The sequence below is a fragment of the Populus euphratica genome, unplaced genomic scaffold (genome assembly GCF_000495115.2).
Source record: "Populus euphratica unplaced genomic scaffold, PopEup_1.0 scaffold1409.1, whole genome shotgun sequence".
Lineage (NCBI taxonomy): Eukaryota > Viridiplantae > Streptophyta > Magnoliopsida > Malpighiales > Salicaceae > Populus > Populus euphratica.
This window is the reverse complement of record NW_011501256.1, coordinates 13,787-28,109: the sequence shown is the minus strand read 5'-3', so window position 1 is coordinate 28,109 and position 14,323 is coordinate 13,787. Positions and strand designations below refer to the sequence as shown.

The window sequence follows — 14,323 nt, the reverse complement described above, 5'->3', positions numbered from 1 at the left end:
ATTCATGTAGCTCTCAGGAGATGATGACATGCTTACATATACAATCCATGAATATATTTAAAATGAATCCTAATTTTATTTCCTTCACTCGAGTAGGTATCTAAGATATTAAAAGAGACAACAAGTCACTTGTTGAGTGGGTCAGCAGGAGATTTTCTTATCCAACTACTGGCTTCGGCAATGATGTCAAAATTTAACCTAAAAGATAAATTTTATTATTTCATTTTTTTTATTTTTTCAATCTTATTTTTTTTAGATTAACGTGGGTGCCCGGGCCAGCTTATGCGCACCACGACTAATCCCACGGGCCTTAAAGTTAACGACCATGAAAACCTCCAGTGGCCATCATATGAACAACCAAAAACTCGAATATGAGACCATAGAGGGAGCAAACCTCTTAATCTCAAGTCCTTACCACTTGACCACCACCTAGATGGTTCAATCCCACTTTTGATAACCATGTAAAGGAATTTATTTTATTAAACTAATATTTACAATTTGCAAATTAAACTAATGAAAGATTAAAGGGTTTATTCTCGGTTTGATCTACAAAATACATAAAGTTATTAATCGATTTAAAACTTAAATTATATATTGAATGGTTTAAATTGGATTAATTAAAATAATATTATTTTAATTTTTTATTTAAAAAAATAAAAATTTCATATAACATTTTAATTGAATTACAAGTAATCCAAATTATTTTAAAGACAGCCTCTAACAAGTTCTTGAATTAACCCAAACCGGATTTAATAACATTTGCATAGCAGTGACGCTTCTGTCATTGCGTCAGCAAATTAAAGAGAGAAAAAACGGTGCCCAGACTTTCCCCTATAGACCTTCTCCTAATCTAATATAAACCTCAACTAATCATGATTACATTACTACTAATCTCATTCTATCACCCTCTCTCCACTGTTCATCATGATTCTTAATTAATTTTTCTTCCCCAACAAAACACAACAAATCCGCAACTACTCATAAGGGGCCCCTACAAATAATAATAGAAACACAAAGGGTCCCACGATTTTTTAACCCTTTTCTTTTATTTTCCCTCATTTTTTATTCACAATCTCTTTCTCATGCAGCTTTGTTATGACTTGTGAGAGCTGGGCATCAGTTCTCTACCCACTCTGATTTTTCATGGCATAAAGCATGAATATTTGGTAACTTCTGTACAAGTTACACGTCTGTGTCCATCAAGATCTGATTTTTATGCCTTAATTCACCAGCTTGAGCCCCTCATATAGATTATAAAGGTATTCTTTTGATCACAAGGTTTAGGTAATGCTCAGGAAATGTTACTTTTTCGTGTACAATTTGTGCTCTTTGGAAGTATTGCCGTGATCAGTCGTTCTCTGTTTCTGGATTCATGCTTTGGTGTACTTGTGGGCTGCTGTGTGAAATTCTTTGAAATTATGATATAACAAGTGGGTGGTATTTTTGGGTTGATATTGTTTTGCTGGGTTGGTTTTCTGGTTCTTTTCTTAGCCAATTTGAGGCTAGATATATTAGATTGCTGAGGAAGCTGAGAAGCAAAGAGTAACTGTGGATCTTATGTTGTTTTGATTTCCAGAAGTGAATGGGACTCCCGTTCTTCTTGGTCACATGATGCTTGTATGATTAGGTTCCTGTTGTTCTGTCTTGAATTTAGAGTGATCAGTTTTGTTTTACTTCATCAATGGTGTTTTATGAGATTATAAGCAATTGACGTTCTTGTTTTTTTATGTTGAATTTACAGAGATCAAAGATTTAAAATTTTAATTCTTCTGGCTTTATTAGCAACCAAATGTATAGTGAAAATGATAGTCATTGTATAAAAGCTATCAACAGAATTCCACCTTTTGTTTTATTGATGGCAATCAGGGAAATAGTCTTAAGATAGAATGGCTTTGACGAATAGTCAAGATTTTTTTTTTTTCTTTGTTTGGATATATGATAAAATTGGTATCACCTTATTATGAAAAAAAATTACAAAAAAAATAGTAGTAGTAGTAAATTGACCAAATACCTTCTGTTATCAAGGGGCAAGGTCTTACTTGTGTCAAAACCATAGTAAATACAAGCGAATGACTTTTTTGCATATTTTTAAAATATTTGTTGAAAGCTCATCTTTCTTTTATTGTAGGATTAGATGACACAAATACTGTTTATTTACCAATAATTTGCTTGCTGATTGTTCTCTGCTCATTCAGCAACATTTGAAATTATAAATCCTGTTGTTCCCGTGGAAAATCCCTGTATTCAAGTAAGCAGCAAGCTACAGTGTGTCGAGCACTGTAGAAGGGAATTTTCTTAGATGCGTTGAGTTTTGAGATAGCTTTCCATTGTGTTTAATGATGCCACTTCTTAGACCCCATGGGATAACTTGAGTGCACAGTCGTGGTGCCTAGGATAGGAGCTCTTGTGGCAAGTGGAAACAGAGTGCGTAAAATGCCGGGACCAACCGAGTGTAGAACTTCTTACGATTTATTGGGAGGGAAAGCATTTCATTGATTTGGGTACAAGCATCATGGCAGTGCTGCACCTTGTAGATTTACTGACCTTGTTGATTGTGTGCGTGTGGAGTTTGCTGTCAGGCTTTAGGCTCACACATGATCATTAATTATCAACCAAATATTGATGGGGGTGCTTCCCTAGAGGCCAGCTGTTTATAATTTTTGTATTTATATGCATGTTTGATGGTCTGATGCCCGTTCATCCTTGGCATTTACATGTCTACATGGTAAGAGATTTGTATAAATTCAGTGTTTTCTGGATGAACTTTTTTGTCTGTTCGTGAAATGAAGAACACAAGTCTCGATGTGTGAAATCCCGTTTACATTTCATGAAAAAACTTGTGATCGAGAACCACAAACCGATCATTGTTGTCATAAAGTAACAGGCTTTGACACTAGTCTCATTGAAAACTCCTTTTCCATTAAAAAGTCTTTTTTCTTCTTCTTTTGTTTTAATGCAACAATCTCTTTGTTATGCCTTATGTAAAGCAGGTCAATGGAAAAGTCATCTGTAAGATGTCTTATCAACAGTATTTCTCGATTCATGCATCTCGTTTCATGTCAGACAAAGAAGTATTTGCCTATTCAAAAGGATTACGAGATCATGGTTATAATGTTAAAGCATTTGAAACCAGTGCTTGATGAAGTTGATGATTACAACATATCTTCAGATGAAATCCCATGTAGAGAGTGTGAAGAACTCGATGCTGCCGTTAATGAGGCTCGAGAATTTATGGAGAAGTGGTGTCCACAGATGAGCAGGATTTGCAGTGTGAGTAATTCTTAACAGCTTGTTTGTGTTTAGCGGGATCAGATATACAATGTGTAATGCTTTTGAATGGAGTTCAAAATATTGTATTCTTTATCACTATGTGGTGGTTTTTCCATCAGGAAGCTCATATATTTTGTTGAAAGAATAATACAAAAATAGTCTTCTGTTACTTGATGTACTGTCAGTCTGAAATTTTCTTTCTAACCCATGCCAAAGAAACCAACATAAATGAATTCTATAAGATCATGTGAGGATTGCAAGTTGAAAGAATAAATGCAACCTGAAACTGTTTGGGGATCTCTAATTTTCCTTTGTTTTTCCCTTCCTTGGCAATTTAATGTAGCCATTTAGGATTTTCGAACACATGATCTCTGGTTTGGGATGGCTGGAGATGGTTGAGATTCAAACTCTTAATTGGCACATGGATTTTTCTCTGTATAGGTCCAGCAAAGTGAAGCCCTATTGAAGAAAATCCAGAGCTCTGCCCTGGAGATTTGTCAAGCATTATGTAGATTGTTGCATGGTTCTCCAACCACTTCTAGTTTAACTATTGTTCAGGTGAGAAAGTTTGAAAATTTGTTTCTTTCATTCTGTTTTCTTTGTAACTTAACAGTTCCCAGTGACTGACCTTTTTAATTCATTCTTTTATATTTTTTGAAACTTCATCTCTTTTTTGTATGTTGTTTAATCTAGATTGAATTTCTAGTTGTTTAGATGCAAATATCCTGTGTGAGACTGACTTCTGGTAAAATGTTTCCAGCACTGTATGCAGGAACTTAAAGGTTTGAAGCATGAAACAATAACAGAGATTATAGAAGAGGCTCTGAGAAGTCTAAAAGATGATGTTGTTCCTTGCACTGATCATCTTATGAAACTTATCCAGACACTTAGTTTAACATCAAATCAGGAACTCCTGAAAGAAAGTGTGGCAGTGGAAAAGGAGAGGACAAATGTTCATATCAATAAAGCAGAAGGGTACTTGTATCAAATTGACCAAATTGTGGATCTCATCACTCAGATACGTAGTTGGTTGCTTAAAGTTGAGCACCGTGATCCAAAGAGTGGTGCCCCAATCCCTCCATACTTTCGATGTCCGTTATCATTAGAGCTCATGCTAGATCCTGTGATCGTGGCTTCTGGTCAAACTTATGATAGGGTGTCCATCCAAAAGTGGCTTGATCATGGGCTGACCTTTTGCCCTAGGACCCGTCAAACACTCTCTCATACAAATTTTATTCCCAATTACACTGTCAAAGCCATGATAGCAAATTGGTGTGAGGAAAACAATGTAAGAGTTTCAGGCCACTCTGACTGTAATAATCATGTCTTAGCCTCATCACATCATGATTTATTGCACTTGGATAGTTTTCGTAACCGTTGCTCTTTGCACAGAAGCAATTCTACGTCAAGATCATCTGTTGAAGTTGGAAATGGATTTGAGAAAAAGGTCATTGGTGTTTCATCCAGGTTAAGTGGTGAAGAATTTAACCGTTATAATGTCATGGGGACTGAAAGCTTTGAACATCCATCCCATGGACATTCATATATACATAGCAGGAGTGAATCGACCTCAAGTGCCATTTCCAGTATTGAATATGTGCCTCCAGTATCAGATGAGATGTTGAAGCTATCAACCAAGCATGACAATGTGAATGACTTGTCAGGAGAGATAACATCTGAATGCCCTGCTGCGTCTCCTTCAAATAACATAAAGGGATCGTCTCCCTGCTCATCAGGAATGCAATTTCACAGTCCTAAAACACAAGTAGATATGGCCAGCAATGGAAGCCATAACTATAGCAGAACAAACTCCCTTCAGTTTTCTGACTCAGGATCTCATGATCTAACTAAGACTTCTCAAGTCAAGAAGTTGGTTGAAGGGCTTAAAAGCCAATCAAATGAAGTAAAGACTAAAGCAGCTGAAGAACTAAGGCTTCTAGCAAAGCACAACGTTGAGAATCGCATCATTATAGGCCATTCTGGTGCTATCAGACCATTACTTTCAATGCTGTCCTCAGAAGTGAAGCTAACCCAGGAGCACGCTGTCACAGCCTTGTTGAACCTCTCAATCAATGAAGAGAATAAAGCCATTATTGCAGAAGCAGGAGCAATAGAACCAATTATTCATGTTTTAAGATCAGGAAATGATGGCGCCAGAGAGAATTCTGCAGCCGCTCTATTTAGCCTCTCTGTTTTAGAAGAATACAAAGCCAAAATAGGCCGTTCAGGTGCAGTCAAAGCCTTGGTGGATCTTCTTGGCTCTGGGACTTTAAGAGGAAAAAAGGATGCAGCCACTACCTTGTTTAACCTTTCGATCTTTCATGAAAACAAGGCTCGTATAGTTCAAGCTGGAGCTGTGAAGTATCTTGTTGAGTTGATGGATCCTGTCACGGGGATGGTTGACAAGGCAGTCGCTCTTCTTGCAAACTTATCAACAATCGGCGAAGGTCGCATGGCCATTGCAAAAGCAGGAGGCATCCCATTGCTGGTTGAGGTTGTTGAATCAGGATCTCAAAGAGGAAAGGAGAATGCTGCCTCCATACTGATGCAGCTGTGCCTTAATAGTCCCAAGTTTTGTACCCTTGTTTTGCAAGAAGGGGCTGTTCCTCCACTTGTTGCGCTGTCCCAATCAGGCACCCCAAGAGCGAAGGAAAAGGTATGCAGCTAATCTCATCTTTTCCTTCTTGTTTGTACTCTGCACCTTGGTGCCTTTTGCCCGTAAGGAAACTAAGCATGACGGGATGATTATGGTCATGTTCCCTTGTGGTAAAATCACAAGTGCTCCCTTCCTTTATATCATGTAGTATATTCTGTTATTTTGATCTAGAAAGGACGTCATTGCTTTGATTTCAACTATAGGGTAATGAAGACCAAGAAGTTTTTGGATATTTAATGGTGATCATGGATAGATGTGTTAGATGATATATGTGTTTGCATGTGTTATGCAGGCACAGCAACTTCTCAGTCACTTCCGTAGTCAGAGAGAAGCATCTGCGGGAAAGGGTAGATCATAGAGACAAATTTTGTTAGATTTTTTTCATATATATATTCTGCCCCGTGTATTTTTCTGCATGAAGATGATCCCTGGGAAATAATCTTCCATGTCTCTAGTCTTCAGCCATATTTATTTCCCTGGGAGTCATGATTTATTTTCAATAGGAAAGAGAGGAGTGTTAGTGTGTTGGTTAGGATTAGTTTTCCCAAGAATATAGCTTGTCCTAGTATTCTGTGTGTGCAGTCACTGGAAGAAAATTTCTTCATTTTCTTTGATTTTGTAATTTCATAAGTTATTCATAATGTACATATCTTGTATATATGTTGGAAACAGAGGATATTGAGGCCATTCGATTGACAGAAAAATATCTGATTTTTGATGGATTAACTAATATGTTATCGTGCAAGTAGTTCACTAGGAGGCACTGCATCAGTATCTGGTGCATGCATTCTTGATGCATGTGGATATTGAAATATGAAAAAACAGCTGGAAAACGACGTCCATCTGCGATTTGGTGTTGCCCGCAGATTAGCAGAAATATGCTTTGTTAATTCAGCAACAAAGGTGCTGCTCCTTGGTGCTGGGAAGTGATAACCTGTTGGAGGCTTTCTTCTCCATGTGACTGCTTTCTGGCTGTTGTTGATTTCTTGTGCACGCCTTTTGCTCTCTTCCCATTTTTCTCTTACCTCCAAAACAGAGAAGTCGATAGTGATGAGAGCCCTTGAAAGGTACTCTCATTTCTCAGAAATTTATCAGAGAACATGGGAGAGAAAAATGAATCCCTCTCAAGATTCAGTGCAAAATGGGGCCACTGTTCTCACCAGTTGTGTGGAGCCCTCGCAGGCCTGCAAGACTTGTTTTGAAACACACGAAATTTGGCATCACAACAAGAAGAACAATTTCTCGAGGAATATTGGCATCCATGGTTGGTTTTCCAAGCGATCGAAATGCCTTTTTTAAAATGTTTTTTTGGTCGAGTACAGTGGTATGGTGTGTTTGTATTTTTTATAATTTTTTTATGATATTAAATTATTTTAATATATTTTTTTAATTAAAAAAAACATACTTGAAAGTAAAGGGAAAAAAAAGCTGGATGGGCCCAAACTCCATCTTCAAGGTTTTACTTTTCGAGTGGGCTAGTGCCTCTTGCCAAACTGCAACTCCAAATGGTGTACCATACAGATTTGTTTATTTTTGTATTTTAAAAATATTTTTTAAAAAAAATATTTTTTTTATTTTTTATTTTTTATTTACTTCAAACTAATATTATTTTAGTATTTTTAAATTATTTTGATGTGTTATTATTAAAAATATTTTTTAAAAAATAAAAAATATATTATTAACATATATTTTAACAAAAAATTATTTAAAAAATAAAGATAACTATATTTTTCAACCAATATCATCATCAATGATGACCTCTTACTTTTCCTCTCCCTCTCACTTTCTTAGGTATGGTTGGTGGTTATTTCCCTCTCCCTCTCCCTTTTCATGGTATAGTTGGTGATTATGTAAACGGATTAAATTTTATTCTTGTAAAATCTCAAGGATGTAAAGAAGAGGAACTTCTCAAGAGAGTGTTAAATTTATCCTTAAAATGGCTAAAAATGGTGGAGTTTTACTCTCTAAATTTAACCCTCGATTCTTTTAATTTATTCTCATAATACACACTAAAATAATCTTTTATTTTCCTTCAATTCGCTACTAATATTTTAACTATCACTCTTTTCACCACCAATATCAAATGTACTTAAAAAATAATTTTTACATCTTAAGTAATCATTTTTTTCCCATTTAAAAATATATTCTTTTAATAATAATTTATGTTGTAATAAACTATTTGTATAATACTTCTTAATTTTTTTCAACTTCATGCCTTTTGCTTTTTAAAATTATTTTTGTTTTAGAAAAAATCAAATTAATACTTTTCAATAATTTTATTGTGTTGATATTAAAAATATAAAATATAAAAGATATGTTTTTAATTTTTTTAAAAAAAACAACTTATATTAACAACACCAGTCACATGAAGTTACCGAATCTAATGTATTAAGGCTGGTTGCACGCTCGTATTTGTTCCCTCGATGGAATCTTTAGCCGAAAAAGTTAGGCAAAGATGCGCCATCAAGTTATTTTCAACTTTATTGTCCAGTTCTCTCTTTCGACCTGCCTTGCAGCCCACATGTTTACAAGTTTGCAGGAAGGTCGGAAATCGCACCTAACCCAATTTAAGCGTACGCCGCATGGAGCCTTTAAAAATCTTGAATTTTTTATTTTAAATTTAATTTTTAAATTGTTTTGATGTAATATATTAAAAATAAATTTTAAAAAATTAAAAAATATTGTAATATATTCTCAAATAAAACACAACCACCAATACTATCTCGAAAACTATACTTTCAAGTGGTAAGCCAGCCAGAACTCGGTGGTTTATATTATCCCTGTAACATTTTATGTTTTCTTCATGAAATCCACCGTCATCATCAGATTTTCCTGATAGAATACTGAGTTGGAAAAGAAACATGGGGCAGGGAGGTGGCATAGAACTAGTTGTCTGTCTGATGGAGCCGAGCAGATGATGAACTCTTGGTTGGCCCCTACCAGCAGCACCCGAGCATTTTAATTTCCTCTGTCTGCTCATCAATTCAGTAGACCACCCCTGTGATGTCAGATCGGGACCTTCACAGTCACAATTGTTTCTAATCTAATTAATTATTGAGATCATTTACTCGGCGGAACTTTTAAAAACCAATGAAGGAAGATGATCCAATTTTTAGAAGAAAGGATTTGACAGAAATCACAATAATTTTATTTTAATAATTTATACTCAAGATAGGAATTACAAAAATTTTAAAAGGATTTAAATCGATGTTCACAAAACAAAAATTAAAATAAAATTCCAAAATTAACTACAAAATACAACATCTTTTTAATTCTAATTTGAAGACCTTTCTTCGCTCGTCGGGCATAGCCAGCCAACCAGTTATAAAACTTGATCTATAGAATTTTCCAGAAAAAAAATGATCCCTGTTCAAGATAAGAATCTAGGATTACATACATATATATATTAGATTATGAACATGATTCAAATATAATAAATAAATAACCGAATTATCAAAACCTCAAGCATCAATCATGCAATCCCATTGTTACCCATTTCCGTTCTGTAATCAACAATATGAAATTAGCTTGGGTTGAAGAAAGGCTGGTCACGGGGTAGCTTTCCTTGATTCAAGCAAGGAGAATGCCGACTTGTGATCAGGCCACGTGATTTTAGATATGCTTCTTCTTCTTTTTCCAAACAATCGACCATAGTTTTCTTCGGCGACGATGAACAGCTAAAATATGAAAAGGACTGGAATTTGAATCACCTTTACGATAAAACTGACGATACTGTTAATAATAGCGATCGCAGGGTCCAAATGCTACATCATGCGATGGGATAGCTATCAGACATGACGGTGACAGCAACAATTGAACAGGTCAAGATTTGAATTAATACACAAGTAATCAAGTGTTTTTATTTCTTTGATTTACCGATTGATATTTTTAATCAAATAAAAAAAATTATTTTATTTTTAAATTTTTTATTTATTTTATTTTTTTCTTTTCCTGTAACTATACCAGTTTTATTAACCTAGATCATAAATTTTACAGATTAGATTTATTATTTTATTATTTTATTTTAAATTTTATATTAATTTTTTTTTAATTTGGATTGCTATCAGTCATGTTAGCTATAAAGAATATATTATTGCTAAAACTAAATAATTAACAAACTATCTAATGACATAAGCTTTATTTTTAAGTGCATTGGGTTTTTATGAGACAACATCTTCTTTTTTTTCCCTATAAAGAAAAACTCAATCTTAAGATCTCCTGTAAAAAGAACATTAATGCTCGTTTAAAAAAAAAAATACCAATTGATAACGTGTAATTCATTGGGTTTGCTTAATTAGAGGTTTTGAAGGCGGGCTTGCGACTAACAAGCCTCGATTTCATCCCTCTTCTTGCATCCTCCTATCATTGGCTTCTACGGGTACTTCTTCGCTCTTCTATTTTATATCTTTGAACTATAGTCTATAGCCTCTTTTTAATTAGTTTCTCTGTTTGTATATATGTCTCTTTGTACACTTTCTTGCTAGTTGCCTTATTTTGGCACTAGCTTTATTATTTGATATATCACCTCGCCTATTAATTATAGGAAAATAAAACTATGATTCATTAACATGGATAATTTAATACTCATATTAATATACCATAATATATTAAATAAATTATATATTACTAGCTAGTTGACAAGGAATTTTCTTACTTCACCACATGCATGCTCTTATTTGGACACAATCACCCTAGCGTATTCATACAAGTGGTGATAGGGTAGGTCGCAACAAATGTAAAAAATGGGTGCTTCTGGGAAGGAAAAGAACAAAAAAAAAGTGTTCTCTTCAGACATTCCTTCACAGCTTCACCTAAGTAATTGCAATGGATCAGAACTAGATATGTGAGCTTCCATGATTAGTTGGTTAAGCTAGACGAAAAAGATTCTAGACCAAGAGAAAACACTACAGCAAAGAAAAGAGAGGAGCATTCTCATAAAATATTGAAATCAGATCAAACATATACTCCAATATTATTGCATGTGATCCACTACACCCCCCCGTGCATGGCACACGCCACTGTTATTAAATATTAAAAAAGGATTATATAATAACTAACAATATTGTTTTTTCCTCATAAAAAAAAAAAATAGTTGAGACATCGTAACCTAACCTAACCTGCGCAAAAACTTTACTTTGGATTCATGTGTATACTGTTGTCTGTATCTCCTCCGATGGTATTTTACATGCCTCTCTGACATGCTCATGTTTCTTTGAGCCACTATATTAAATTCTTGCTTTAACAAATCGGGTAAAAAAGGAGAAAAGAAAAGAGAAAATTCCCATGTCTACTGCAATTGATGTACTATAATTAATATACTCTAAACTTTGCTGTTTTCAAGGTAATTAGGGGGGAATAACATACTGGCAGGTTTGCCGATTGCCCTTTCCCTGGCTTCGTCGAGGACTGTGTATATATAGTATAAGAGTTTGAGAGTTTATTAGTCTGCCATTTTTCAATTAAGAGAAATTAATTGTGTATGGGGAAATTAATTAATTAACTAATTTCCGTGTAATCCCCAAAGCATGAGGGTGCGATGACTCTAGACATGAGATACTAGACGTCTCGATTCCTATAATTTCTTTTAATAGAAATTGTAAAATTTTCATTTCCATGATTATTTATGTATGTATGACAAAATAAACTGAAAAAAAGGGGTATAGATATTGTTTTCACTATTACTACAGACTAATTAATTAGACTCATTTTATTGCATTGCATATTACAATGATAAAATTATATTTTTAATCCTCAATTAAATAATATTTAGATTGGTGTGGTTAATAATGGTAATACAGTTTTTTTGTTTTTTTATGAATAATAAAACTATTAAAATACCATTAAAAGTAAAATAAAATATATGCTTGGCGTCTAGTGCTAGGTTTGGTTTTTCACTCTTGAATACACAATAAAATTACTTGAATGTTTTTAAAGTAGAAAAAAAATCATTCCAGGGTCATTTTTTTTCTTTCCGAGTTGTTTTTTTTTTATTAATTGTTTTATCAAGGCATTATGGTATTTTAATTAGTATTGAAATATAAAAAGTTATTGGTATATACCCACGCTCTTTGAACAATGCATACTGTGTCACCAAGAGATCAACACTACCCTCTTGTTTAGGGATGGACCTAGAAATTCTAGTTTGGAGGAGCCAAGATATATATAGATATGAGTAAAAAATAAAATAAAATTTAATTATAATAAGCTGAATAATAAGAACAGAATGAAATTTTTAATTTTTTTATATGTACTATTTTATTGCATCTAATATATGCAAAAAGTTAAGAGATATTCAATATAAACATGAAGAACTTAACACGAGACATGGTAAATCTAAAACATATCATCGCTATTAATTCAAGAATTAATCCTATAGATTAATCAAAATCAAAATAAAACTAATACATTGAATTCAATTTTATACAATTTACAAAAATTAAATCAATTAACTCTTAATTTACAATAACTCAAAACTAAAACCACAAATAATATAACCCAGAATTAGATATTGTATTAAACTAATTGAAATCCAATTCACCTAAATTAAACTCATAAATTGCAGAAACCCTAAATTAAGCCACCCCACCCCCCACAAAAATAAATAAATTATACCCCTAAATTTAAAAAACCCTAAATACATGAAGTGTGTTAAACTCATCGAGGAATCTTATCGAACAGGTTCAAGGCAAGTAAAAATACAAAATTCTTCAAAATGACTATCTTATTACAAGGTGCCATTGCTCGTCCCTCCCTCCTGTTTTCAGAGTACAAAATCTGTATTTAGAGTTTTTAAAATTAAACCCATGGGTTTTTAAAAACCCGTGAAATCTTCGATAGAAGTGAAAAGGGCAATGGTTGAAATTTTATTTTTTAAAGTGAAAGTTAAAAGTGTCATGTTTAGACAATTACCCGTATAGAGGCTTTATTTTTTATATCAAGTGCTAGGGTGCCATGTCACCTACAGCCCGCCACTTGAAAGCGCGGCGCGGCTACATGTAGGTGGTGGATCAATAATTTGCTGTTAGGCAACTTTTTTTATTTATTTTTTTATCTCTCTCCCCTGTGGATACAGGTCATCTTATTTGATGATAATGTTATAACTTCAATTTTTATTATTTTTATTTTTTAAAATTTTATTTATTTTTTATTTAATTTTTCAATTCCAATTTGTTAGTATATTATTTTTAAAAAATAGTATTTTATTATTATTTTTTAATTATTTTATAAAAATTATTATATTTTTTAATTTTATATTTCAATTCAAGTTTATGATTCTTTTTAATTTGATTCTTATTTTTTTATTAATTTTTTTTTAGTTTAATCATTGAATTGAGATTTTTATTTTCTTTCTGATTTATTTTATGTCTCTATTTTCACCTCTATTTTTTTTAATTATTATTTTTTAATTTTATATCTTTTTAGTGTAATTATTTCTTTTTTATTTTTATCTTTCAATATTTAGTTTGTTGGAGGTTAGGCTTTGTAATTTTTTTATGTGTGGCACTTCTGATCTAATGACATGATTCAGGTGTTTGAAAAGTTTACTTTTTATTTGTTTGACATTCATTTTTATATAAAAAAATCTTTTGTGGTTTTTTTTATATGTTAAATAATTCTGATTTCGTGTGATCTAACTTATATGTTTTCATGGTTAAATTAAATTAATTTATTTTTTATTATTCAAGTTAAATATTTATCACATTATTTTAGGTTGAATTAAACTGTTATTTTTTATCTATTTTTTATTTAATTTATATTTCTAAAGGTTTTATCTAAAGTTATAGTGGTTTTTTTTAAAAAAAATTACATGTTTATTATTATTATTTATTTTTTATCATCTAATTAAAACAAACCAACTTATCAAATCTTGTTTCAGTTGATGATTTTTCGTCTTTTTTCAAAATACACTTGCGGCACCCAGACATAGGTTTTTGCCAAAAAATATAGAATCGCCGCATAGTACAGGCTCCTGTCTAGCGTGTACACGCGCCCACACACAGAGCAAGGTGGGTAGAAGGTCCCTCCCACTAGGTTTGATCCAGTGGACAAGTCCCCTCTTACTCTCTTAGCCTGCCTTAGTTTTCAATACTATTATTTTAAACCTAAACTAATTTGACGAATTGATTTATGACACGAGGTTGAGGTTGAGGTTGGGGTTAGGTTTTAACAAAATTAAGAAGAGGAATTGCTTTAGGTAGTGATTAAATAGTAAAGTCTTGGAATTAAGCATTTTGTTTCCTTTGTAATTTTAGGTTCGAGTCATTAAGGTTCGAGTCATTGGTTGCTCATATAATAACTATTGAAGGCTTACATGATCGTTAACTTCAGGGCCCGTAAGATTAGTCGTGGTGCGTGCAAGCCGGCCCGGACACCCACGTTAATCTAAAAAAAAAAAAA

At 33.1% G+C, this 14,323-nt stretch overlaps 1 protein-coding gene across 5 annotated transcripts; it reads left to right on the top strand.

The window, feature by feature from the left end:
* The first annotated feature begins 851 nt into the window (after positions 1 to 851).
* Positions 852 to 7,060, top strand: LOC105117556 (U-box domain-containing protein 3-like). 5 transcript variants are annotated; one of them, XM_011015267.1, is made up of 6 exons: positions 853 to 1,259; positions 2,991 to 3,270; positions 3,712 to 3,828; positions 4,031 to 5,926; positions 6,219 to 6,320; positions 6,537 to 7,060. In XM_011015267.1, the coding sequence occupies exons 2-5, from the start codon at positions 2,995 to 2,997 to the stop codon at positions 6,282 to 6,284; spliced, it is 2,355 nt and encodes a 784-aa protein (XP_011013569.1). In that variant the 5' UTR covers positions 853 to 1,259; positions 2,991 to 2,994; the 3' UTR covers positions 6,285 to 6,320; positions 6,537 to 7,060. The 5 variants fall into 5 exon arrangements, with proteins under 5 accessions (XP_011013573.1, XP_011013569.1, XP_011013568.1 ...); XM_011015271.1 differs by lacking the exons at positions 6,219 to 6,320; positions 6,537 to 7,060 and adding an exon at positions 6,075 to 6,163 and having other exon boundaries at positions 852 to 1,259; XM_011015266.1 differs by having other exon boundaries at positions 6,219 to 7,060.
* Positions 7,061 to 14,323: the final 7,263 nt, after the last annotated feature.